Here is a 25,607-nt window from a genome sequence, read left to right on the forward strand (position 1 = left end):
TTAGAGATGGCAGCGTGAATTTGGGGAGTTTCATTTTTTATTTTTCTTTTTGACAACGTCACCAAAATATTGATAATAAATAAAAACGCACAAAATAAATAGTACAATTTAATGATGTACTTTAACCATTTCTTTTAAAGCCAACACGATTTGCACTCCCATCTCAAGCTATAAAACGCATACTGCCGCGTTGCAGTGTGAATGGCCATATAAAAGGGGTACTCGTGAATAAATCCACTTTATTTAAATTTGTTCAACTTTGTGCTTAAAATACTTCAGTATGAGAATGTTTTGATAGAGTCGTAGGAGTAGCCTACAATTCGTCCTTTTGCGCATGAATACCCGGGTATTCCTTGTTCTCGATGGTAACGCCCTTGCAACGATCCTGTTCGATGAGGAAATCCTTGGCCTCCCAGGCTTGGGTACCATCCTTGAAAAGGAAAATAGCGCGGTCATCATCAACCATGTAGCGCTCTGCCTGGATGTGATTGTTCCAGAGACTGGTCTGCCATAGCTTGGTAATGTCTTCGGCTTCCTTTCTGGTTGGTTTACCGGTTACCGAGACAAATGTCATTAGCGTCCGCCCTTTTTTGGATACCTTAAGTAAGTCCTCGGGGTTCTTGCTGTCCAGATTCGAGAGATCTAACTTGGGCTGCGGTCGCAGGTGCTCAGGCAGCTCATCCGGCTCCAGGGGCTCTTCATCCTCCTATACATATGAAACGTTATAGGGGCATATGAAATACATTTTTTTCTCCCACCTCCCATTGATCCAGCAGACGCTCCAAGTCGGCCTCGCTGTAGTCGCGTATGTCCTTCTTTGCCCACGCCGGTTTATCCTCCTCTTTAAACTTCTTGGCCAGGACCAGCGGTGCCAGAGCCAGGAGTAACAAAATAATTCGTGGTTGCATGTTGTTTTATAAAATTTTACTCAGTTTACACGACCAAACACGTCACCTAACGATTTGCCATTCGCATGGAAACGCGACCAAACAGCTGATGGACGCAGGACAGGTGGCGAATGACACAACAGCTGTTAGTTCCGGGCGAACATTCAACGAATACGCGTCGCACGGGAGTTTCTCTTTGTTATTGCGTGGAAATGCCGCTGGTAAATGTAAATAGGTGTAGTCTATAGAGATAAGCCCAGCGGATGCACACGTGCATAAGTTGGAGAAACGAGGTGATTAATACCAACTTGTATGGCCACCTTTGCCTATTGTTATTATATTTTTTTTAACAATGGGCCTTGTGGATTGTGCCAAAACATTCGAAATGCGTTCTCCGATGACATCATCGACATTGTTTGCCTAATCTGCTTCTCCGTTCCATCTGTTTGGTTTCTGTGTTTATGTACATTATTTTAGAAAGACTTTAGGCCACACAACGTACGCAAGAGTGATTAAAACACGGCCAAATCAAGTGGAATTAAAAACATCGAAGAAAAATCAATAGGAGCAGCTACTAGGACAGGATGGTGTTCGAGGCGGTGGTGGCGGATGTCCTGAACAAGGTCCTCGGCGACTACATCGTGAACTTGGATCGCAACCAGCTGAAAATAGGCATTTGGGGAGGTGAGTTCCAGATCCCCCGGGATGTATGACACAATTATGCTTTACCCTCACGCAAGTCCATCATTTTATCGAATGTAGTAGTTACCGATGTGTAGTGGCCCATCTGCACGCAAGCAGAGGGAACAGTAAGAGTGATGACCTTATCCTTGGCGAATTACAATTAGTGACCTAATTCTGTCGCAGCAAACGAGCCGTATCGCAAGTTTATGAGAACCCAATTTGCAAGTTCTCATGAATTCTTGGGAAAGAGCAAATAAAACAGGCTACATTGGGATGGGTGGGACAACTGTTGCATCTCGCATCTCTTGTGGTTTCTCTCTCTCCGTCTCCTCTCAGCTCATTTCCTCTCTGCTTATTTATCTTTCATATACAAATATGCTTATGTCGGCTGGCTGTGTGAGAACGTAAACAATTTTTCCATCTTTTATCTAAAAGTACTCACATTACTTCTGCCTGCCAATGCGATGGCATTTTACATATCAAACTCTTTATAAATAGGGTGTGAACCCCCGAGGCACAAGATCACCACAAAAATATCAAGTTTACGATCTTAATAATATACGACGAGCCAAATAAACGGGTTTGTTTGAAGATATGTGGCACAGGTCGGGAGTGACATTCGGCGACAAGCCTGTTTTATTTCGGCTGAGCTTGAACTTGGGTGACATAATGCTGGTCCGACAGTCCACAAATTGATGTTAAACTTGAAAAACTTCGAGCTTAATTAGCATTTGATTTTATGCCTCTAAAATCACAATTTGATCACTTTTGCTTGACTTCTTGAGTAATATTTATGAATGAATAGAAAGACATTCATTGTGAAGGATACACACTTCATGCTTCGTCGCTGAAGCTGATTATGAATATATATCGCAATGATAATGCATTTTATAGAATAGCCTAACTTGGGCAGCATTTTAATAAAATATTTCTTTATCCACAAAGCATGAAGTTCATTGTTTTTTTTTTTTTATAATTATATGATCTCATCAAAACTATCTATTATATAGTAATCACTTTATAATGTAAAGAATCTTTTAGTTGTTTTACTCATGATTTATATATATTTTTTGTGTCCAATTTAAATTCAAGTTGTAAATTATTTAAAAAGTATTGCTATAAACCTAATTAGCTGATCTACTCAACATTAAACGAAAAATTCTATGGAAATAAATTCATGATTGTATATACATATGTATTGTCGGTGCTCGTCGTATTTAATTCTCTTAGTGATTCATATTTGTTTTCATTTTGCAATTAACAAGCTAAATATAAATATTTCACCGATTGCAAACATACTCGGGTTTACTAATGCTATCTACCTTAATCGGTTGTTACAGTGCCGCTATCAGAGTTACTTATATTAAGTGTTATATCGAGTGTTGATAATTGAAAAGCACTTGTAGAATTATGATTATTTGATAAATATCATGTCAGTGAAAGCCAGACAAGTTCTTATCAGTAGAAATCACCTTGCCCTGGGAGTTGCATAAACTGAATGGGGTTGCTTGGTCGTTAGACTATTGACCCACATGCGTAATTCAATATAAATTCACCGTTTTGCGCCGCTCATTTTGCATTCCAAGCATAACAAACACTTAACAACCAAAAATGCCGCATGCCCAAAATGCCAGACGCTAGTAAACAATATTGATGTATTGGCGCGGCTGTTGCTCATTCCATTTACTCAATACAGAGCTTCTCGAATCAATAAGTCGTAGCCTTCGTCGTATAGAATGTTTTTATTATACATTCCCCTCGTAATTTATCAGTAATTAATCAATGAGCATTTGCTTCTTCTGCTGCAAATGACTGATTACCGACTCCGATAAGACTAATGGAGTCAAATTCTATCTTTGTTTCGCAGGCGATGTGGTCTTGCAGAACCTCAAGATACGGGAAAATGCCCTGGACGATTTGGACCTACCCGTGCAGCTTATCTATGGATATTTGGGTAAATGGATCATGAATAACAACTGAAATCAAAGGAATTTTTTAATGAAAATGTTGTTAATTCCAGGTAAATTAGTACTGAAGATCCCCTGGAAGAATCTGTACAGCCAGCCGGTAATTGTCAATATTGAGGATCTTTACGTCCTTGTATCGCCCAACAACAATGTCCAGTACAATGCCGAAAAAGAGGCCAAGTATGAGATGGATCTCAAGACGGCGGCACTGGATGCCTTGGAAGCAGCTCGCAAAAAGGAGTTGGAAAAGGGTGAGCAGAAATTGTTGTTTGTACTAGTAATCTTAAACAATATTTATGTTCTAATTCAGATCAGGCAAAGCATGATGCTGGGTTTGCCGAAAAGCTAACGGCGCAAATCGTGAACAATCTGCAGGTGCAAATAACCAACGTTCACCTGCGATACGAGGACACCACCACAACGGGAAGTCCCTTCTCCTTCGGTATCTCCCTGCATGAGCTAGAGCTCTACACCACCAATAACGACTGGGAGAAATGCTACATGGCCCAACAGGCCTCACAGGTCTTCAAAATAGCGAATCTCTCCTGCCTTTCAGCCTATCTAAACTGTGGCGGACACCTGTACTCTAACGACAAGTCTGCGCTGGCAATGCAGTTCCAAACGAATATTGCTTGCAAGACATCACAACCCAACTACAATTACGGTTTGTCCTTTAGATTATTTAAGTTAAAAGCACCATCTTATATTATTTTTTTTGATTGCAGTGCTGGGACCCATTTCTTGCAATGCCAAGTTGAAGCTGAACATGAACCCGGAGTTTGATGATCCGCCCTTTGAAAGGCCTAAGATTGATCTCACTCTGGAGATGGCAAAGCTAAACGTGGGAATAACCAACACACAGTTTGACAATCTAATGAAACTTGGAGATGCTATGAATCGGCAACAGTTGGGCATCCCTTACCGGAAATATCGTCCTTATAACTTGTGTAAATATAAATAATCTCATTAATATATCATATATTTTAATGATGTAATATCAAATAGCCTACAAGGGTCATGCCAAAGAATGGTGGCACTTTGCTATAACATCTATTTTAGAAGAGGAAGTAAGGAAACCTCGACTGAGCTGGACTTGGGAACACATGAAGAAGCATCGCGAATGCTGCAACACGTATGCACAGGTGATTTTAATGATTTGAGCAAAGAGAACTTGGGTCTATATTAAGCCTATTGACATTACAGAAATACAAGGAGCAGTGCCTGAACAAAAAACCACCAGCCGTGCTAATAGAAACCTGCCGTTTGCTGGAAAAAGAACTGGACATATTTAACTTGCTGTTAATTCGGCAAAGGGTCAATATCGAGATAGCCAAGCAGAGGGAGGCAGTGCCCGAGCAAAAGTCAGGCTGGTTCAGCGGTTGGGGATGGGGTGGCGGAGCGAAGAAAGAGGAACAGACCGCTGGTCAAAAGCTAGGCAAGTAACTCTTTGTTTTCTTTGAACTGATCTTTTAATTCATCTTTTTTCCAGTTGAAAAATTTGAAGCTGCAATGACGGGCGAAGAGAAAGAGAAAATGTACAGGGCAATTGGTTACCAAGAGAACACCAAGCCGACAGATCTTCCTGATCACTACGAGGCCATCAAGATGAACTTTAAATTAGTAGCTCTGGAAGTCGGGCTGTACAAGGATGACCATAGTATTTCAACATCATCCCATGACTACCATGTCCTGCCCTCTCTGGTCCTTCTCAACTTCTCAATGGCTACTGCGTCTATTACCCAGCGACCAGCTGCCGAAGCCATTAGCATTACGGCTGGCATGAAGGAGCTAAAGGTGACTGGTCTAAAACGAAACGAATATATACCTTCGTTGGTGGAGTCAAAGATTACTGACGAATTTAACCTCCTGGACGTATTCTTCGAGACAAATCCACTGGACAAGTTGTGCAATCAGCGAGTTAAGGTTGTGGCGCGTCCTCTGCAGATTGTGTATGATGCTCCGACTATCCTAGCCCTGATTAACGCTTTCCAGCCGCCAGGTGATGTCACACTCTCCAAGTTTGAGGATGCGGCCAGTTCGCAAATATCCAACTTTAAGGAGCGCTCGGCCACTGGAATGCAGTACATGATCGACAAAAAATCAGTGCTAGATGTGGACATCTTGCTAATGCCAAATATTCTGGTAGTTCCCCATAAAGGAGTTTATGAGGAGGATAGAACACCCTTGCTAGTTCTGAGCATGGGACAGGTGCACGTCTTCAGCCAGCCGCGTAAGGAAGAGACCAGGCTGCAGAATCTTTTCACTGCCGGCGAAGACAAGAGCGATATCCTTAAGACGGTAATGGAAAATGCCTATGACAGGTTTACAGTCGAATTAAACGACGTTCAGATGATGGTGGTTCGAGCTGGGGAGCCGTGGCGTCTTGCGCTTAGAGAAGCCAACTCAACGGAGATGCACGTTTTGAGACCCGTCTCTCTGAAGGTAATTGCCGCACTCTGTGTTGTTGATAACGACCCTCGATTACCTAAAGTAAAGGTGGACATCGACCTACCAGCGATCCTAGTCAATGTTTCGGAAGATCGCGTTTTTCTTGCCATAAAGGTGGCCACGAGCATTCCCCTTCCGGAACAAAATCAACCGGGGCAGAGATTAACACAGTCCAACTCGCGCAGCTCAATGTCTATATCAAACTTCATTAACAAAGAAGTGAAAAAAATTAGCTCTGTGTCATCATCAGGCCCTATCGGCAAGGACAATTCCCTGGAAGAGGTCATACAGTACACCAATTTGGATGTAAACTTCTCTTTGGGAGAGATATACTTCGTCTTGATGCAGTCCAGTAAGCGAAGCCTGACTACCTCCGATATATCAATCGAGTACCACACCCCTGAAGGGGAACATCATCCTTCTCAAATTGATGATTTAACTGAGGAGCCTATTGAACGACCACCGCGATCGCCACCTCAACAGATCCTCTCCATCGACATCTGCCGTCTAGAGGCCCATTTCGTTTCAAGAACTTTCGAGTCTGTGGCTTCAGTCAAGTAAGTATAATAAAATAAGAAATGAAGACCTTTTTTTTAAGGTTTATTAAAATTCAGGCTTGGAGACATCAACTTGCGACAGTACGGTTGCGCAGATGGCGACGAGGAGGTGCTAGACGTTATCCACACACCGAAAAAGGAGAACAGCTCCAACTATCTGTTTACCGTTTCTTGCACACTTGCAGACAAGACGTCGCCAGAGTTTAGCACCAAGTATAACTCCACTGAGCAGCTGGTCGTGGCGAATTTTGAGGTGCTTCAGGTAGTGCTGCACCAAGAGTGCTTACAGCGGCTTTTGGAAGTTGCAAACAAATTCCAGAGAAATCTGGACGTTGTTCTTTCATCTGGCCGACCGCGAGATCGGATGGGTTCTATTGGCGGAGGCGATGGTATCAAACGGAAACTTAATGTTATACTTGAGGATACAGAGGAAATAATGACCACCAACCAGATGAAGCGCCGAAGGAAAGTGCGCCGCGGTCGTGTTGTTGAGACTGTGAAGGTCAGAGTTATCGCAAATCTGGACGAAGTCAGTTTGTTGCTCACCACCCAAAGCCGTCCTTTAGCCGAGATGAATGTTAAGAAATTTGTTTCCAGTCTAATTATCAAGTCATCTTACACAGAAGTCAATATTGGTCTTAAAGACATTCAGGTGGTGGACCTGAATCCTCACACCATCCACAAGAACGTATGTGGTTCTGACTGCGCCCAAGTTCAAAATTTAATAGTATTGTTTTCCACAGATTCTAAGTATTGTTGGCAAGGACGCCTTTAACTGTCAGGTTGTGCTCTACAATAAAGAAGAGACCCTGGACTACAACTCCGATGACATGAAGATTACTGTAGACATTGGCTGCATGAAGATCATTTTCCTTAATTGGTTTGTGGCGGGTGTCATGGTAAGATTATTACTATACATATTATATTATTTATAATATTATAATATTTTCTAATAAATCGGTTGGCCTTGCAGAACTTCCTTAACAACTTTTCAGAGGCCCAGGCGACTATATCGAAAGCTAGTGCTGCAGCTGCAGAGACAGCACGCCAGAAAGCTATGGATGCTTACGAAACGGCTACTCGCATGAAACTAAATGTCCGTATTAAGGCGCCGATTATCATCATACCAATTAGCTCCCAGGACTCTAATGCTTTGTCGCTAGATTTGGGTCTGCTGGAATTGACGAACAATACTGTGGAAATGGCGGTGGACAACGAGGAACGAATGGCAGTTATAGACGAAATAAAGTTAAAAATATGCGATGTTAAGATCTCCAAAGTTGTCATACTGGATGGCAGCGAATCGGTTGTTGATGGTAAAAAAAATGTTGTCCTTCTTTTAACTATTAATATATATATTAATCTACCTAGAATTGGACGCTGTCGTCGGCTACTGTTCCAAATTTAATATGATGAATCCAATGAGTTGCACCTTATCGGTAACTCGCAATTTGTCGTACACCTGGTACAGGGATGTGCCTGAACTTAATCTTTCTGGTCGCTTAAAGTCCATTGAGGTAAGACTTAATCCAATCAATCTGAGTTAGGACTAAGACTTTTATTCAACTTTCAGCTCACTCTGTTCTCGGATGATTATGCTCTGGTCATGATGATTTTGAATCGCAATTTAAGCGAGGGTTTAGATGAGTTTCCTCCAAGCGAAGAACCACCCCCGGAACCGACTAACCGCGCAGAGAGTCGACGTCACTCCCATGGTGAACGCGTATCTCGGACCATAGAGGCTATTCCGAAAAGAGAGAAGATTCACGAATCGATTAAGTTTAATCTTCAGTTTGACGGTGTGATAATAAATTTAATGGAGGGTAAGTAGTTTAACAGTTAATATGCTTACTTCACAAAGTAACAAGTTATGCATCCAGGTGAAGACGCAGGACTTGCTAGATTTGGTATATATTTCTTATCCGTCAAGGGAACAAAATTGGACAACGGCACATTAAGCACTTCGGTGGTTTTGTGCAATATCCAGATGGACGACTTGCGTCAGAACTCAAAAAGCCAGATCCGACAGTACCTAAGCCGGAAAGATTGGGTTCAGCCTAAGCTGGATGCAGATGACATTATAGATGCCTGTTACAACGAACGTAACTTTATGGTCGATGTGACAGCCATAATAAAAGAGGGCGACACATTTGGTTTGTGTTAAGTTTTCATTTGGAGTTATTCTCAAAATTTAACAAATCGTCCATTGCAGCTGAGGTCCGTGTGCGAGGCTTCGACTTGATCGTCTGCATTGACTTCATGCTCAGATTAACGGCATTCCTAAGCCTACCGCCAGAAGAAACCCCTCGTGAAACAGTCTATGTAAAAGTTAACACCATTGCGGAAACGGCAAAGGAGACACAGCACTCCGTTCGCTCCTCCGCTTTCTTGGCCGCTAATGAACTTGTTCCCATCGAAGCCACCAGTATGTGTAAAATTGAAATTTTTTTAAAACCCATTAATAAGTTATTTTTAATTTAGGCCATGCAGCCCCGAACCAAAAAATGAATCTTATACTGCACATTGACGAACCGGATATAATTTTGGTGGAAAACCTAGAAGACCTTAACACCAGTTGTATTATTTTCAATGTGAGTTGATGGATAATTTCCTTGTTATAGTACACGAGCTAATGGTTGACCCTTTCTAGGCTCAAGTTCATTTGAATTACCGCAGCATAAACGACAAGCAGATCATAAACGGCCAGATCGATGCACTTAAGATGTACATGAGCGCCTTTCACCCAGAGCGACGAGAGTTGACCCGCCATTACATTTTGCATCCATGCGTTGTTAGTCTACAGGGATCCACGCCCGAAGAAGAGGGTATGCACATCAGCCTTAAACTGAGCGACATCATTATCAACGTGTCACCAGCTACTATCGAGCTGTTAAACAAGGCGATGGTGAGCGTCACCAGTGGCAGCATGGCAAAGACGGCCAACGCCGAGGAGTCGCGAAACTATTCAAGTCTTTGGCATCAACGCCATTTCCACAGCCGCTCCTACTGGTTCACCAAAGTGGAGCAGGGCGTTGATGCCCTAGAAATTGAGAAAGCCAGCAGCCACAGCCCAGATAAGCAGAAGACGGAGAAGTGCGTTATTGAAATTCCCAGCATTACGATCGTAATCGAGTCTGGCGTGGGCTACTATACGAAGCCACTCATTTCGCTGGACACCCGAATTACTGCCGTGTTCAACAACTGGAGCCGTAATCTCACAGCTCATGGCTCGTTGACACTAAACATGGTATGATTGTTTGCTAATCACAAGTTTTATCATATCTTAAACGATATAAATCCATTCTGTTCAGAGCAGAAGATGTTTAAACGCAAAAACCTTTTAATTTATAATTTTCTTGCAGAACTATTATAACAAAGCCCTTGCCGAATGGGAGCCTATTATTGAGCTCAACGAGGTGATCGGTAGGAACGGTGTGCATGAGTATACGCCATGGGAGCTAAAGTTCGAAATGGGAACAGAGAATGTCCAAAACGAAGAAGAAGATATCGACCAGCAGGCGATGCACATGAAAATCCATTCAGCGGAGACGCTTGAGATTACGTTGAGCAAGACGTGTCTGGGATTGCTTTCCGAACTGGGAGAGGCGTTCTCTCAGGCCATCGACCAAAAGGGTCTGATCAAGCCCGACATCGTGGCTCCTTACGTGCTGGAGAACGACACTGGCTTTGATATAAATTTGAATCTACGCAAGGGTATCTTTACGCTACACGAAGTTCACCGAGGTGGCATCTCATCGGGCTTGAATAGTACCCTGCTTTTATCTGCCAATTCCGAAGAAGTCGATCCTAATGCAATAAAAACCTGCACGATTTCGACTGGCGGAAAAGCATTCCTGCAAACCAAGGACTTGAGCACCTTATCTGAAGAGGATTCCGAGGACTACACTCTTTATGTGACGGTTAGAGAAAATTTTAATCTGTAAAAGCATATCTTTTAAACTGTTTACTTGGCAGATTGGGGATATTGACAAAGAGATCGCTCTGCCCGTGTCCAAGTCCGATACGCGTTTCTTTAACTTAATGCGCAGCACTTCCAATGAGCCGTGGGGCATTATCTCTGAAGTGACACAGGAGTATGGCACTACAAAAGTCAATGTCCACGGTGTAGTCAGAGTAAGTACTTCAATGTAGACCTTGTTCAGATTTATTTATATCTTATTACTCGCAGGTTCATAATCACTTTACGACAAGTGTCAGTATTTATCGACGTAATACAGCCCCCACAGCGGAATGTTTCCAGGATATTTACATTGGTCGTGTTCGTCCCGGCGAGGTGTTCCATGTGCCTTTACACGCGATTTACGCGGACGCTAAAGAACTCTACTTCTCGATGCGTGGCTACAGAACATCGGTGCAGGGCATTTCCTGGGCTGCCAGCCCCTCGGACCTGAACTATTCGCATCCGTTACATTGCGATCCAACTAAGACTTTTGAGCCGCTCATCATCAACGCTCGGCGAAAGAAGACGGAGGTCTACTTCGAGGGCACCAACAAGTATACGTTGTTAAGCGCCTTCTACACAATTCATCTGCGTCCGCCACTCTATCTGCGAAACTCGCTGCCTATCAATATACAAGTGTCAGTGGCTGGCTGCTCGGTCCTAAAGGAGGATGGCCTGGATACCGTATCATCAATGCAGTTAGTTGATAAAGGATATAACAAAGAGGATTTCTTGGACTACGGTGAAAAGCCTGTTGACTCGGGCAATGTGCTCCACCTGCCCACTGTTCGATTGGCATCAAAGGACAATGAGGCTAAAAGCTTCCTGGTTGTGCGAGTAAGTTACTCTCAGTTATTCAAAATGAAATGTAATCAATGAGGCCTTTCTTGTTCAGCTGATTCAATATCTAGAGAAGGACTGGTCCTGTGCCACCGAGGTTGGTGACTACGCTGACGATGTCATTACTTGGACTTTTTCATCATACGACTCGGAGATGAAGGTAGACATGGATCTTTATGTAAAGTGAGTAATAATTACAATTAGTTGACCACAATTTAAAATACAATTTTAATTGATTTTTTCATTTCACAGAACGGAGAATCGACATGGCAGCATAATGCTTACGCTCTTTAGCCCCTTCTGGATGATAAATAAAACAGGAAAAATGCTCACCTATAAAACAGAGACGACCTCCGTAGAAGTTTTATACCACCCTCCCGAATATTCTGGACCCATCATGTTCACGTTCCGGGATAAGTTCTTCTTTGACAAGAAGACGGCCTCTATCCGCATTGACAACGGCCAGTGGAGTGAAAAGATTCCTCTGGATGTGGCCGGTTCAATTGGCGAGGTCACCTGCTTTGCAAACAATCAGAAATACACTGTCGGTGTGCATAACCACTTGACTCAGAATTCCTTGACCAAGCAGATCACTTTCATCCCCTTCTATATTGTGTGCAACAAGTGCCGCTTTGATATCGAGCTGCAGGAGCAAAGTCGCCCAGCAGATCCATGGCTGCACCTCGAGCCGAATCAGCTTGAACCCCTCTGGCCTAGGAACGACATCAGGAATAACCTAGTCGTGCGTGTGGATGGCAAGATGACTCCAGCCTTTGACTACACGGAGGTAATCTGCACCCTCCTAAAGCTGGAGGACAGCAAGCACGGCGGCATCAACGTAGACGTTCAGACTACGGAGGGCGGTGTATATATCACCTTTACGGACTACAAACCAGCCGATGCTCCCGGCCTGCTGATCAATCACACTGGCAGACAGGTTGTCTACTGCGAGAAGGGAACGAAGAACGAGCAAATTCTAAATGCGAGGAGCACCATAATGTATGCCTGGGATGACCCGACGGGTCCCAAAGTCCTCATATTTGGTGCTAACAAAGAGGAGACAGATCTAAAACGTGACGGAATCGGCGAAGTGGTGTAAGTAGCTCATAGTTCTAAAAGTTACAGAACTATATTCCATCTATTTCTATTTCATAGCATGCAGGACGGCCAAAAGGCTACATGGGTGTCCTTCCTAGACGGTCTGCAACGTGTGTTGCTCTTTACGGATAACGACTCTATTGCCAGTCGCACTGAGACCACTTCCTCGCTGCAGTCTATCACCCAAAGCATTGACCTGCGTATTCACGGCATTGGTCTGTCAGTAATAAATAATGAGACGGGCTTGGATATACTTTATTTGGGCATTACCAGCTCTGGAATCATATGGGAATCAAAGAAGGTGACCAAGAAGCGTTTCAAAGAGTTCACCATTACCGATAACGCCCTTATGGAGCACGAGTTTCAGAGATATCAAGTTCACAAAAGTGTTAACGATGTGCAGACCTACAAGCTGGACAACAAGTTCCCGGTAATAATACAGCATATTGTTAGTTGCCAGTTAGAGACTTAACATTACATTTTCAGATCGACTTTGAGAACATGATTCTTAAGAAAACGGTGGAGAGAAACATTAGACGCAGCTTCTATCCAGCGATTTGGGTGTCCCGAAAGTCGTCACCATTCCAGAGCCAGTTGCATGTAAAAATAAATCGTATCCAGGTGGACAACCAGTTCATGGATCCAATATTCCCCGTGGTGTTGGCACCAATTCCACCACCAAAGAGTGTGGCGAATACCACCTGTATCAAGCCGTTCATTGAGTGCAGCATGGTGCAGCGAATCATGCCTAACTCCCCTGTACGGCAGTTTAAGTACGCCAGAATCCTGATCCAAGAGTTCCACTTCAAGGTTGACTTGAATTTCCTTACGGCTATCGCAGAGATGTTTGCCAAGGAAGTGTCCGACGATACAGCAGCCAAGCAGTTCCGTCAGGACGTGGAATCGATTGAGTTGCCGCTTTCTGCTTTCTTCGAAGAGCACTCATTAGAGGAACAAAAGAGCTTCTACGATAACCTGCATTTGGGTCCACTTAAGATCCATGTTAGCTTCTCGATGGCAGGCTCGGACACAAAGGCGTTGCCTGGATTCCTTGGCTCGTTGGTGCAGGGCGTTGGTGTCACCTTAACGGACGTCAATGATGTGGTCTTCCGGTTGGCCTTCTTTGAGCGTAACTATCAGTTTTTCTCACAGAAACAGTTGGTCAATGAAATCACCTCGCACTACACTGGCCAAGCACTGAAGCAACTTTATGTGCTAGTCCTCGGCCTGGATGTCCTGGGCAATCCATATGGGCTAGTGGTTGGGCTGAAAAAGGGCGTCCAGGACTTGTTCTACGAACCGTTCCAGGTAATTTCAATTTAAGGTTCTGTAATCAATTATCTACAATTTGTATTATTTCGAAGGGTGCCATCCAAGGTCCTGGTGAATTTGCCGAGGGTTTGGTATTGGGTGTAAAATCGCTCTTCGGCCACACGGTGGGCGGAGCTGCTGGTGCCGTGTCCAAGTGAGTTTCACGTCTTATAAATTTAACGAATAATTTAAGAAAATGTTTAATCCCAAAAAAAAAAGAATAACTGGTGCTATGGGCAAGGGTTTGGCGGCGTTGACCTTTGACGAGGACTACCAGAAGAAACGGCGTCAAGGAATTCAGAACAAACCAAAGAACTTCCACGAAGGCCTGGCGCGCAGCAGCAAGGGCCTGGTGATGGTAAGACGTTATCCAAAGTAATGTTGATACCGTAATTCTAATTACTTTGCATGCGATCAGGGCTTTGTGGACGGCGTCACTGGCGTTGTAACCAAACCTGTGACTGGGGCTCGCGACAACGGAGTCGAGGGCTTCTTTAAGGGCCTAGGCAAGGGTGCAATTGGCCTGGTGGCTCGCCCAACCGCAGGTGTGGTTGACTTCGCTAGTGGCAGCTTCGAGGCTGTGAAGCGGGCGGCGGATGCAAGCGAGGATGCGAAACGCATGCGACCGCCGCGCTTCCAGCACTACGACTTCGTGCTACGACCCTATTGCTCTATGGAGGCGACAGGCAATAAGATAATGAAGTGAGTGTAGTCGAAGGGCTCCCAAAGTCGACAAGATACAGTTCTAATGGTTTCCTTTTTCTCATTATTCTTCACAGGGAAACAGACAAGGGTAAATTCGCCACCACGGATAACTTTGTTCACTGCGAGGAGATTATCCAGAAGTCCGAGTACCTGGTAGTAACCAACTACCGCCTGATGTACGTGCAACGTAACGAGATGTTCGGAGTCTGGACGGTGAGTTTCGCAGCTATTTTAACAAATGGTTCCTTTCTAAATAAACTTACACTTGCAGTCACTCTGGTCTTACCTGTGGGCAGAGATCAGCGCTGTAGCTCCCGCGGCTCGAGGTGTTCAATTTACTGTAAAGACGGATGGAAAGAAGGTCCTGGGTCTTTTCAGCAGCAAGGAGTCTCCGAGAAAATTAGTTTTAGTGGGAGATGAGCGCAAACGTGACGCTCTGATAAACATAATTGAATCTCAGCGCTCCGATCCGAATCCTCTGAAGGGCATCAACGCCTATCCGGCGAAAATATAGAAATATACCTGAATTTATTTTCCAACTGTATTATAATCCGAGCACATCCCCACGGCACCAGCAACGACATGGAAATCTACCTCGATCATCAAGATTCTGTCTGTCCAAGCACCATGCACCCAATTGGAAAACTCACACTCATGTGTCGTACCTTACGTATGTTAACAACCATTTTGTTTTGATATTAAAATTTTATGTCAAAGTTTATGTGACATCCGGAGAGTGGTTTTCACTAGCCTAGGGATTAAATCTACAATACAAAGATAAACAAGCTCTCTAGGATGTCGGATGTTGGATAGCGGATGACAGATGTGTGTCTACACCTTTTTCAGGAAGCTGCTAGGGGTCGTGGCCAGGGGCATGATTGGCTCGTAGTTGTTGCAACCATCACTTTCGCAGAAGGACGTCAGCGAGGCGAATGCGTTGGCGGCCAGCGCCTCTACGCTAAACATCGTGGACAGGTGGCCGCTGCTCTCGAACTGGTTGATGATCATGTTCACCTTGCTCTTGGCCTCCGCCTTCAGGCATGGTGACGTCGGCTGGCTGCCTGGCAGGCCCGGATCCCGATCACCAGGACTTGCGTCATATCCTTCTCCCAGTTCCGCATCCGTTAGTAGGTTCTCCTTTTCGCTTTGCTTACACTTGCCATTGTTTGGTGATCCATTGGCTGTGTTGGTATTTTTCAATCCTGTGCTCTTGTTGAGGCGACTGAGAAACCAGTTCCGGGCCAGCTTATCACAGTCCTTGCTGGCTGGACTCGACTGAGGCGTAGTCGGGGACTTGCGCTGCTTCTTCTGTTCCTTGGTGGGCGTGTGGACTGGACTGGCCAGAGGCGATAGCATTTCTGGTTCACTGCCATTCGAGTAGCTCTTCTTCACGGCTTTTTTCAGGCGATCAGGGCTGGGACCGCCCGCTGACAGCTGAGTGGAGAGCTCGCTATGCACGGTTTTTACCCTGGCCTGAAAGTCCAGTGACATGTTTCCGTGCAGACTGGAAGGCAGCGGTTGTGCCTTGATTTCTCCGCCGTTTAGCAGACCAATGGATTCAAGCTCTCCGTTAACGGAGACCATTCCGGTAGAGGTCTCCTGCAATGGCTGTGCTGGACATTTGGGCACATCGTACTCGAAACGCCGGGCCAAGGCGGTAGGACTATTGTTCTTCTCCGGTAACTTTGGCAGCACCATGGCCGAGGAGTCCATGAGGCCATAAATGGGAGAGGGTTCCTCATAAATAATATCCGCTGCAGTATAGCTGGATTTCTTCTGAACCGGTGGCGTAGGCAGTTTTCGTGGCGGTGGGCTCTTCAGGGGCGGATGGCCACTGGTATCTCCGCGGATGGCCGCCTCAATGGCGTGTATCCATTCTTTGGCATCGACTTCATTGTTGGCCTGGTAAACGAACTTCTTGTTAGGGTCGTCTGTGGTGATCTGGAAACAGATATCGCGCCGCTTGCCTTCCCCGAAGTGCTCAATCTCTATGGAGGAGCTCTTCAGGTAGAGAGTGCTGCTGGGTCGACATGAGGTCGGTCCATCGGCATAGCACAGCATCCAGTCGTTGAGGATGCCACAGTAGCACTTGCGAGTCTGGTCGAAGAACAGCCGCTTTGGAACAATCCGCTGCAGCTGTCCGTACTTGGTAGATCTTTGCAGGGACAGGTGGCCGGCAGGGAGATCGGCGTACGGACAGTCGATGATCAGCTCGTGGGTGAAGGTAATCGCCTGTTGGGCCTCATCCTCATCATGTCCCGTCCCTTGGCTTTGGCAAATCTCGTAGAGCTGCTGATGTGGTTCCTTGTCCGACGATCCCGTAACCGGTTGGTGAACGGAGCACCGATCTAGGGACCCGCTGCTGCCCAGATCAATGTATTCCCGCGAGGCGGACACTGCAATTAGAAATAATTAGTATGAGTTGTAGGCATTAAGTACAGTCGGGCTTCTGAAACTTCAAACAACTAGCAATACAAGTTTGTCTTCATTATTTCAGGTTTTAATTATAAAATGACTTTAGAAAACAGATATGTACGTAGTACTTCCTGAAGTACAACATTTAAGACTATTCTTGGATGTTATTATACAAGACTCTAGTTTCTAATTTATGCTTCGTAGAATTTTGTTGCTCGCAGTAATTAGAGAGTCTAAAGCACTATTAGGATACTAAATGGTTAGTGTCAATATTGATAGCATTGGAATTGGCGGTAAATATTGATTCATGAATATTTCGAGGTATGAATGTATTGATTATATTTTATAATATTTAAACCTTATTTAAAATTTATCTTTATTGATGTAGCGTTAATTGAATCAAGTTTATTTCTACAATTGTTTATCTAAGATATTGAAATATTGTAAATAAAAGATACCTGATAAATCAGATAAAAATAAAGATAGATTCTTGTAATCACACACTTGATTGCTACAGTATAAGAAAGTTTCAGATATGGAAGTATGACTGTATAATGTTTGTGTAATATTCCATGGAGCACTCACGGGAGTTTTTCGAAGAGGTCGGGGAAGCGAGCATCTCCAGATAGCCGCTGGGACCGGTCTCCGCGCCCACCTTGCTGTCGACGCAGTCGACCAGGCTGGTGCGGTTGTTGGTTGCCGCCTGTTCGTCTGTGCATCCCAATCCCGATCCAGATGCAGTCAGCAGAATCTCGCAGCGGGCCAACAAAGCGGCAGTTTGCTCGGCAGCAGTCATATGGAAGAGGTTTGAGGCGTTCTCGTACTCCGAGGTCTCAAGAGAGGCTCGGAAATGGGCGCGGACATCTGCAATGTAACCAGAGGAGAGGATCGTAAGTTCTAATGTTCGGTTCCAGCTTTTTAGATGGCTAAATAAGGCGGTGGCCCCATTAGCTATTAATTTTTAAACGCATCATTGGCCCTAATGGCGGGGCAGTTGAGCAAGAGTGTACATAGTTTCCAAGGGGGGCAATTAGTGGGCCAGTGGAGTGGTTGGTGGTGTCTTTTCTGCTTCTTTTTCCAATTCTGCAGCAGTAGTGACTCACTAGGCGGGAAGTTAAGTACTCCGGTTCCCAGTAAGTCGACTGACCACATACACAAAAGTGACCTCATAAAGATCTCGCTCAAGAGTCAACTGCGAATTGACCGCGGCAATTAAAAATAATTTCACTGGCCAAGAAAGTTAACTCTGGTGTCTGCGACTGTGCTGCCCTGCCCCGACCCTCTAAGCAGAAATGCCCACATCCAGAAGTATAAATTATTTAACGGTAAAGCAAAAACAGAAAAACACTGAAATTTGCAAGAAATCTTGTTAAAACTTGAGCACGCAAACCTCTGGAGAGCTGCTCTTTAAACGTAATATGTCCGAATATGGAAATGCAAAAAAATCTCCAAAAGTCGTGTTGGCCAAACCCGAACTGGAAATGCCCTTAAAAATCAACTTAGGAATTTCACTTCGTATAAGTAGCTTAATATTATGCACGAGAACTTGTGTACACAGAATTTCAATTGCTTTTTATATTAAAGGAGTGCATTTTTACCTTTTAAGTCAAAAATTAAAGGCTTAGAAACTTATTAACCCGTTTTATATTTTTAGTATTTACATATAAATTTTTACAAATTAATTACGCTTGACTTCCACAACAATTTTTTATTTTCTGCTAATAAATTCTATAACCTAAAAACTTTATTCTTTAAATTTTAGTATAATCGGAAATAGCCCTAGGGTGACATATTTAAAAATATTAAAAAGTAATTTAGTTTCAGTCTTGAGAATGCATAATCTTTTCCTGCCAAAGTAAATAAGATAAAAGGGCATTCAAATGTAATTTGTTTGTTTTTTATGCGAAATCAGCGCTTAGCCTTTAGTTCAGTACTCCGTGGAAGTAGATGAGATTAGATTAATTTTAAAAACTTTATAAGAGAAAAGACTTTTACTGAGATTATATATAATTCTAGACCGCTTTTTATGATTCATAAAAATTGCAGCCATTGATACACACAGTGGTTTAACCAGGATCACATCAATGGAAACTCCCCAGCGAGAGTTATTTGTTCGATATTTAAGTATCAACAATAAGAAAGATAGCCACCCCCTCAGCTGGGTATTACTCAAACAAAGATAAATTAAAGCAACAGTCATCGGAGGAGGGTTCGATATGCTTCCTATGCCTCTCATCTTGCCCAAAGCCAGTGAACCGAAACCTGAGAAAATTAAACTGACTAAAGAAGAGGGCAAGAGAGGAGACAGAAGATTCAGAAGAGGCTAAAACAAGCGCTTTGGGCTTAGTTTTGCGGCATGTCCAATCCTCTGTTTATTGTCTACCTTGTGGATATACATATGTACAACGACATATAAACGATTTGGGGGAACAGCAGATCGGCGGCGGTCCAACGAGGAGCCCAAATCGGTCTCGATAAAGTGTACGAAATATACGCAGAGCAGAGAAGGGCCAGAAATAACCAGAAGAGTCTGATGGTCATAAGCCAGAACCAGAACAAAAGAGTATTAAGCCCGGACGCCTGCGGAATGAGTCAATAATACTCTGGCACTGGGTTATTGTTAATGCTTGTGTGCCGGAGCTGGAGTCGGAGCTCCTCCTCCTCTATTTTGAGACGGCTTGTAATTTTTTGATGGCGCTGTTTGCCTGCCAAAATTAACAAAGTTTCTGTTGATCTATCTCACACTAACTGGCTTTAATTTTGCTTTTCTTTTTTCCAAGCTACACATAAAGAAAAAGGTGGGAACAAAATATAATTTTCATCTTGATTTAATATAGATTTTATGGTATAATGAAGTTTGTAGAAAATAACTGATTCAACATTATAAACTAATTCTGGATTTGCAGTTCAAGTTGTTTGTCATGTTTTTTGCCTGCTGAAATACTTTTATTGGATGATAACTAACCACCATTTAAATGTTTATCACCTTTGATCGTTTCTTTGTGTTTAATAAATCTATACTTACCCAACAAAAACTGTTCAATTTCGGCCCGCTTAGTAGTTGGCTTTGTATCCATGGCTTGTAGATTGTATTATTCTTGCTATTTTGTATTTTGAATTTAGCGTTCAGTGTTAATTCGAAGCGTTTTGCGCTAATGTGCGTTGAGTGCTTGTTGTGCTGCCGATGGTTTGATTTCGCGCCCGGGCTTTATTGTGGCTTCTCTCCGATGTGTATCTGTATCTGGATCTGTATAGTCATAGTCATCATCTGTATCTGGCATATTCACCAACTGCACACACAATGTTTTGCCTTAGAAATTAACAGTTTGCTGTCAAAAGTCAAAGATAGCACATTTTTATTAGATCACATGCACAACAGATACCGATGGGATGCAATATCTTTGATTGGTGAGTCGAGCGCGGAATACGACCGGAGTGCTACTGAAGGTGTTCCAGGGATTACCGGTTTGTCGTTGTGAAGCAAACACCTCCCCCGCTGTGAACCCGCTGTGGAGCTGTCCTATTAATAGATGGACCATCGATGCACCGCTATCTACATATGTATCTAAAGCCATAGCCATCTAGATATCCGTACGCGTCGAAATACAATACAATCTCTATTGCGCCTGCAGTTCTCGCTCTATTCGCTTTATTTTTACTATTGTCTACTATTTTTCGCTTTTTTTTTTTGGTTGCACGCTTCGTTTGGCGCCTCATGGAAAATCAACTGATGACGTTATGTACGAGTACGGGGTATCTAGCAGCTAAAGTATCTAGATTCGTTGGTGGGGAAACTGTTGCCTGCTGCCTGCTGGCTGAGTGTGTCTGCCATTAAATGTCATTACGAAATCCCTCCGCTAGCCCTCCAAGCGCCCCTCTGCACTTGTCTGGGTGTCTCCGTTTTTGTTTAATTTTCGTTTTTCACTTTTCCGTCGTCGTGTCTGTCATTTTGCGGTTTCCACTGTTTTGCGGCCAAGAATTGAATACAAATACGGGGTGCCCACACGCAGAGGAGCTCGGACCCGGGACCTGTGCCTCCGATTGGGCCCCTTGTTTGGGGCCAAGCCTTTTGATTGTGACTCATCTGAAAGGCGACGCGTGTCGCCACAAAGAAGCGACAGTCTGTTGCCCAAAATTGCAATTTGTTGCACAGAAAAGAAAATATTCGAAATTTTGAAACTTGAGTTTGGAAATATGTTCATATATCTAATATTTTTATATAGCCGATGTACATATTTTTATTTTTAATAGGATAACCATTAGAAATAACCATCTAATAAGGTCGAGGTTTAGGTTAAATCCTTTCAAAACTATTAAACATTTTCTATTAGCTTCTTTAAAATTTAAAATCTTCAAACGAAGTACCCAACGATGGCCTAGCTTTAATTAGCTTAGGTTTGAACTATAAGGGAGATTCGGAACTATAGAAGTTCTACTGTACTAGTAAACTGCTGACCATTTCTCTGAGCCACCACATACACCTGCTATATGTACGTGTCTAGAGTCTGCTTTTACTTTTTGGTTCTTGATTTTTTATCGTGACCATAAAACAGAAATGTAATTCAATTTGCACTGGACAGACGGACTATTTGCTTCCTTTGTGCCAGCCGTTGAAAATAAAATATTTATTGATTCAGAACATTTGCAACTTGACACCCGACACCTTTGTTTGCTATTGGTAAACGTACGGCAAATTCTCGACGGCCAGTTTTGTTCCGCGGAAAAGCCAAACAAACTTTTTGCCAGCTGTGTTGGCCGCGCAACATTTTTCCGGCCACGAAAACTGTTGGAAAAGTGTGCGCAGGCGTGTCTGACACCCCACTGCTTGCCCCGCACTTCTTAAGCACTTCCGGTCATTTTCGACGGGCCGGCTTCCTGCCGTTAGGGGCCACCAATTAAAGAATTACGAAATGCATCCACGCACAGAGTTCGATTTTGCATCCGGTTTTCCACTGCGTTCTGACAACGTTGACACCTTTTCGCTCGCGGGCGAACTTTTCATCGCCGGAGCCAAGAAGCGAGCGCGACTTTCTGGCTGGTGCGCCACCATGAATCACTCGAGCTTAACTGACTAACTTGGGGCCTCTCTGGCGGCTCCAGCTCTGGGACGCCAGCCCGATGGTCACCCGAACGCAGACGAAGTGCCCTCGGCTCTGGTTCTCTCTGCACGGCGGGAAATTATTACCATCAACTTCCGTCTGAGATCTAAAATTATTAGTATCTTTTTTTTATAGTATTAAGCAGCAGAGAACCATTAACTTATAGAACAATCCATCTCTAAGTTATTCTTATTTTTCAACATATTGCTAGTTGGTAATAATGGAAAAAAAGAAACTTTAAAGAATTTGAAACTTATTGTAAATTTGCGAAACTAATACTAGGTTCACTAATTTATTAACCATATTTTTCAATGTGTAAATCCAAATGTTCTGGCGTGCGAGTTGCTTGATTTTGCATTGCGTTTTCGGCTGAATTGACAGCCGGCCGGCTTGGTGGAGTTAGAGACGCACTCCGATTCCCAATCTCCTATTGGCAAACCCCATCCTCGCCTAAACAGTCAAATATTCTCTTGCTTTTGCCACATTTAGAGAACCGATCCCGCCGCTGATATCATATTTTAGAGAACATCATGCCCCTTTTGGCAAAAGCAAAACAGGCTGACCAACTACGGTCGAACTTCCATAGGTAGAACAACTTATGGACATTATATGTGCCATTATATACATTGTAGTGTCCCGAAATCATAGTGCTAACTCCAATATATTCGATAAAATAAGTCTATATGTGAATTTTTGGAGTTTACACATAAAATGGCTTTCTTTAATCCCGTCAAGAAAAAAATATGTAATAAATATAATATTTATATCCTGAATGTTTAAAAAAAATGACAATTTTTTATCCAAAGTTTTTAAGGATAACTTAAATAGAAAAAATATTAAACAAAGTAATAATATTTTCTAGAATGACTAAACTTTTATATTTATTTATCATTTGTATCTATGTTATATACAAGGGCTAAATGTTCCTAACATTTTCTGAGCTTGACTAAAGTTGTTTATAGATAAGCTTTACTGTAAAACCAGTAATCTTCTAATGTGGCAGGCAGATGTTGTTGCCACAGCTGCCGAGAAATCAGAGAGTCTTCTTCGCACAAATTCGAAGTTAAAGTCAATATGGGACCGGAGCCTTCTCCTGTGCGTGTGTGCTCTTTGTGCAATTGGCGGCAGATAAAGCGAGCCCGAGAGCTGTCCGAGAGCCCGATCGACTGCCCTTTTTGGGAGCAGCTTTGAAGGACGCGATCATGGAACGCTATGGCAAACAACTCAATTTTAATTAAATGTTGCGCTCCGAGAAATAAATTAAGCATGCTGGCCATGTTGGCTGCGCAATATCTGGACAACCTTGGGTAGCGTCTCGGGCAGCAGTGATAAGTGCATAGCCGTTGCGTGACTCGACCCAGAAGACCGGGCGGCTGGATAACAGGTTCCCACCTGGGTAGGCTTTATCAACCGGCACAAAGAGCCTGATTCTAGTATTGTGCTAACGCTTAATTATGTGCCACAACAAGTATTTTCATTCAGCCGAGCCACAATCGTTGTACTTTAATGCATTGTCGTAGTGATTTTAGCAGCTACTTCAGAAACGCTTGAAGGCGATTCTGCTGCGATTTGCTAGCGTCTTTAAACGCGCTCGATTTTAGCTGGGCGGCCAGTTGTAGCAGTGCGTTTTGCTTCTGGGTCTTGGACTGAGTTTTGGCAACGGCGGGCGCTGGTTGCGCTGGCTTCTTCAGTTTCTTCTTCGACGTCTGATTGGGGTTTTGGGAAGCTATACCAACGGGTTGGGAAGCTTTGTTGGTTGGCTGCTGCTGTTGTTGCTGGGGCGTTTTTTGCAGCTGCGGAATTTTCAGGCCTGCATTGATATCTTTATTCGGCGCCTGTGACTTCTTCTTTTTGGCCTTCTTTTTGTTTTGGACCGCTGCCGCAGGTTGTGTGGTTGCCATTGTCTCCTCCGTGGCTTTGACTTTGGCGCGCTTTCGGCCCTTCTCCAGCGGCAGCATTGTCTTGTGCTGGCAAACTTCGCAGTCTACGCCCTGTGGAAAGAGATTCAACTTTGGTAAGCGATGCAGAAATACATAATTTATGTTTTAAGTCAGTGTTTAGAAACAGCTTTACTAAACATGTTAAATTTTAAAAATGTTGTTGTAAGCAATACTCTGGGTAAGAGCTATAAAGGCTTACAAATACTTAGAAACCATGCTTGCAAAATAAATCTAATCTTCCAACTTCTCAAATCAATATATGTAGTTTTTAATGGTTACCAATTTATAATTCTTAAAATTTCTTTACTTATGTAAAATGTAAGATGTGATATTTCACATATATATACACACACATCATATTTACTAATTATTCAATTATTCATTAATATCAATCTTGATTGTTTTTTTTTATTCAATTGAAAACTTTTTATATCGCGTTAATTTATCAATTGAAAACTAATTTTACCCAACTGATATATCTTCTACCTAAATAACTACCTACACACGTCTGATTAGCTTCTGGCACTTACCATTTGGCTGGCCATGCGCTTCTTCAGCCACTTTGCCCGTTTCCTGGCTCCAATGCTCATCTCGCCCCTTGTCTGTTTGGCCTTCACGGTTTCCAGCTGGGCGATGAGTCTCCGGTTCTTGGCACTCTGCCTTAGCCTTTGCGGCTGGAGGTGGAGTTGGTAGCGACCGTCGGTCCACTGGTTGCCGCAGCGGGAGCACATGCGTGCCGGTCCGAAGCTGTCCTCAGGCAACTGGACATTGCGCTTAGCCAGCTTTCGGCAGGTGGTTCTAGGTTCATAGGGGATAACAAATGTTGTAGTGGGTGTTGCAGGAATTACAGGACAACTTACATGTAATGCGACTTAAGGAGCCTTTGAGTGTGGGTTTGGTCAGTCAGTTTGGAAGCACAGTTCCACAGTAAATCCAGCGTCTTTTGGTCGCCCATGGCTAAAGGATAAAGATTGCAAAATTAATAATTAAGTTTTTTAGATTAAAATTATAAATACATTTTTAGCTGCAATTATAAATTTTAAATTTACACTTTACCTTGTTGCCTTGTATTTTTGTTTATTATTTCAATGCTGCCGAAAATTATCTTATAATTTTCTTATGTATGTACTCTTTTAACAGGAAATGAATTGCGGTCCAAAAAGTTATAATCTTCGATTATTTGTTTTTCAATTTTTTATACATAAATCATTGAAACAAATAGAAAATGGGATTTTTAATCGTAAGAAGATTTCGGAATTCAACGAATAACAAAGTTGAAAAATTTTTATAGTTAATAACTAATAGAATTTATTTTATATTTTCTTAAGCTTAATAATTTTATAATTATAATTTTTTGGATTATAATATTTTCTATGGCTATATCTCAAGCCAAAATAAACAGCACTGATGGCGCAACGTGTGGCGCTCAACAGATGAAAACTCAGATTTCCTAAGTTTAGTCCAATAGATAGTTTCAACTTACCAACAGATCCTTATTTCGTACAGAGTATTATCCTTATAAAGTAAACTTTTAATCGTAAATTAAAACATAAACTAAAACAATTTGTTTTGCACGCCGTGGAAAATGTGGAACAGCTGTTTTCTCGCTCGGTGCCGAGAATAAACCGGTAAAAATGTTGAACCGACAAAACCGATTGCAGAGCTGCCACCCTGCATAAATCGACAGGCCCAAGG

General features: G+C 43.1%; 4 protein-coding genes across 8 annotated transcripts; 1 reads left to right on the forward strand and 3 right to left on the reverse strand.

Moving 5' to 3' along the window:
- Positions 1-219: 219 nt before the first annotated feature.
- On the reverse strand, positions 220-986 carry LOC108112593 (LDLR chaperone boca). The gene is made up of 2 exons (XM_017222641.2): positions 759-986; positions 220-706 (listed from the first exon to the last, which is right to left on the reverse strand). Exons 1-2 carry the CDS (start codon positions 906-908, stop codon positions 314-316), a joined length of 543 nt encoding a protein of 180 aa, XP_017078130.1. The 5' UTR covers positions 909-986; the 3' UTR covers positions 220-313.
- A 54-nt stretch (positions 987-1,040) lies between these two features.
- On the forward strand, positions 1,041-15,179 carry LOC108112589 (vacuolar protein sorting-associated protein 13). 3 transcript variants are annotated; one of them, XM_017222632.1, is made up of 30 exons: positions 1,041-1,108; positions 1,365-1,571; positions 3,439-3,525; positions 3,592-3,789; positions 3,849-4,202; positions 4,264-4,485; positions 4,544-4,680; positions 4,742-4,973; positions 5,028-6,543; positions 6,601-7,231; positions 7,287-7,442; positions 7,517-7,859; positions 7,915-8,060; positions 8,117-8,366; positions 8,424-8,696; positions 8,756-8,968; positions 9,025-9,134; positions 9,194-9,790; positions 9,906-10,463; positions 10,519-10,677; positions 10,733-11,341; positions 11,400-11,527; positions 11,597-12,439; positions 12,500-12,872; positions 12,929-13,750; positions 13,807-13,907; positions 13,973-14,111; positions 14,172-14,455; positions 14,533-14,671; positions 14,730-15,179. In XM_017222632.1, the coding sequence occupies exons 2-30, from the start codon at positions 1,472-1,474 to the stop codon at positions 14,970-14,972; spliced, it is 9,963 nt and encodes a 3,320-aa protein (XP_017078121.1). In that variant the 5' UTR covers positions 1,041-1,108; positions 1,365-1,471; the 3' UTR covers positions 14,973-15,179. The 3 variants fall into 3 exon arrangements, with proteins under 3 accessions (XP_017078121.1, XP_017078120.1, XP_017078122.1); XM_017222631.1 differs by having other exon boundaries at positions 1,043-1,180; XM_017222633.1 differs by having other exon boundaries at positions 1,090-1,108; positions 1,369-1,571.
- LOC108112591 lies at positions 15,144-21,942 on the reverse strand. 3 transcript variants are annotated; one of them, XM_017222637.1, is made up of 4 exons: positions 21,798-21,942; positions 19,899-20,202; positions 17,459-17,737; positions 15,144-16,854 (listed from the first exon to the last, which is right to left on the reverse strand). In XM_017222637.1, the coding sequence occupies exons 2-4, from the start codon at positions 19,948-19,950 to the stop codon at positions 15,290-15,292; spliced, it is 1,896 nt and encodes a 631-aa protein (XP_017078126.1). In that variant the 5' UTR covers positions 19,951-20,202; positions 21,798-21,942; the 3' UTR covers positions 15,144-15,289. The 3 variants fall into 3 exon arrangements, with proteins under 3 accessions (XP_017078126.1, XP_017078127.1, XP_017078128.1); XM_017222638.1 differs by having other exon boundaries at positions 21,849-21,941; XM_017222639.1 differs by having other exon boundaries at positions 21,838-21,853.
- Positions 21,943-22,826: 884 nt separating this feature from the next.
- Positions 22,827-25,554, reverse strand: LOC108112819. The gene is made up of 4 exons (XM_017223124.1): positions 25,396-25,554; positions 24,773-24,869; positions 24,443-24,710; positions 22,827-23,963 (listed from the first exon to the last, which is right to left on the reverse strand). Exons 2-4 carry the CDS (start codon positions 24,865-24,867, stop codon positions 23,505-23,507), a joined length of 822 nt encoding a protein of 273 aa, XP_017078613.1. The 5' UTR covers positions 24,868-24,869; positions 25,396-25,554; the 3' UTR covers positions 22,827-23,504.
- Positions 25,555-25,607: the final 53 nt, after the last annotated feature.

Source organism: Drosophila eugracilis, unplaced genomic scaffold, assembly GCF_018153835.1.
Source record: "Drosophila eugracilis isolate 14026-0451.02 unplaced genomic scaffold, ASM1815383v1 contig_90, whole genome shotgun sequence".
NCBI classification, from domain to species: Eukaryota; Metazoa; Arthropoda; class Insecta; order Diptera; family Drosophilidae; genus Drosophila; species Drosophila eugracilis.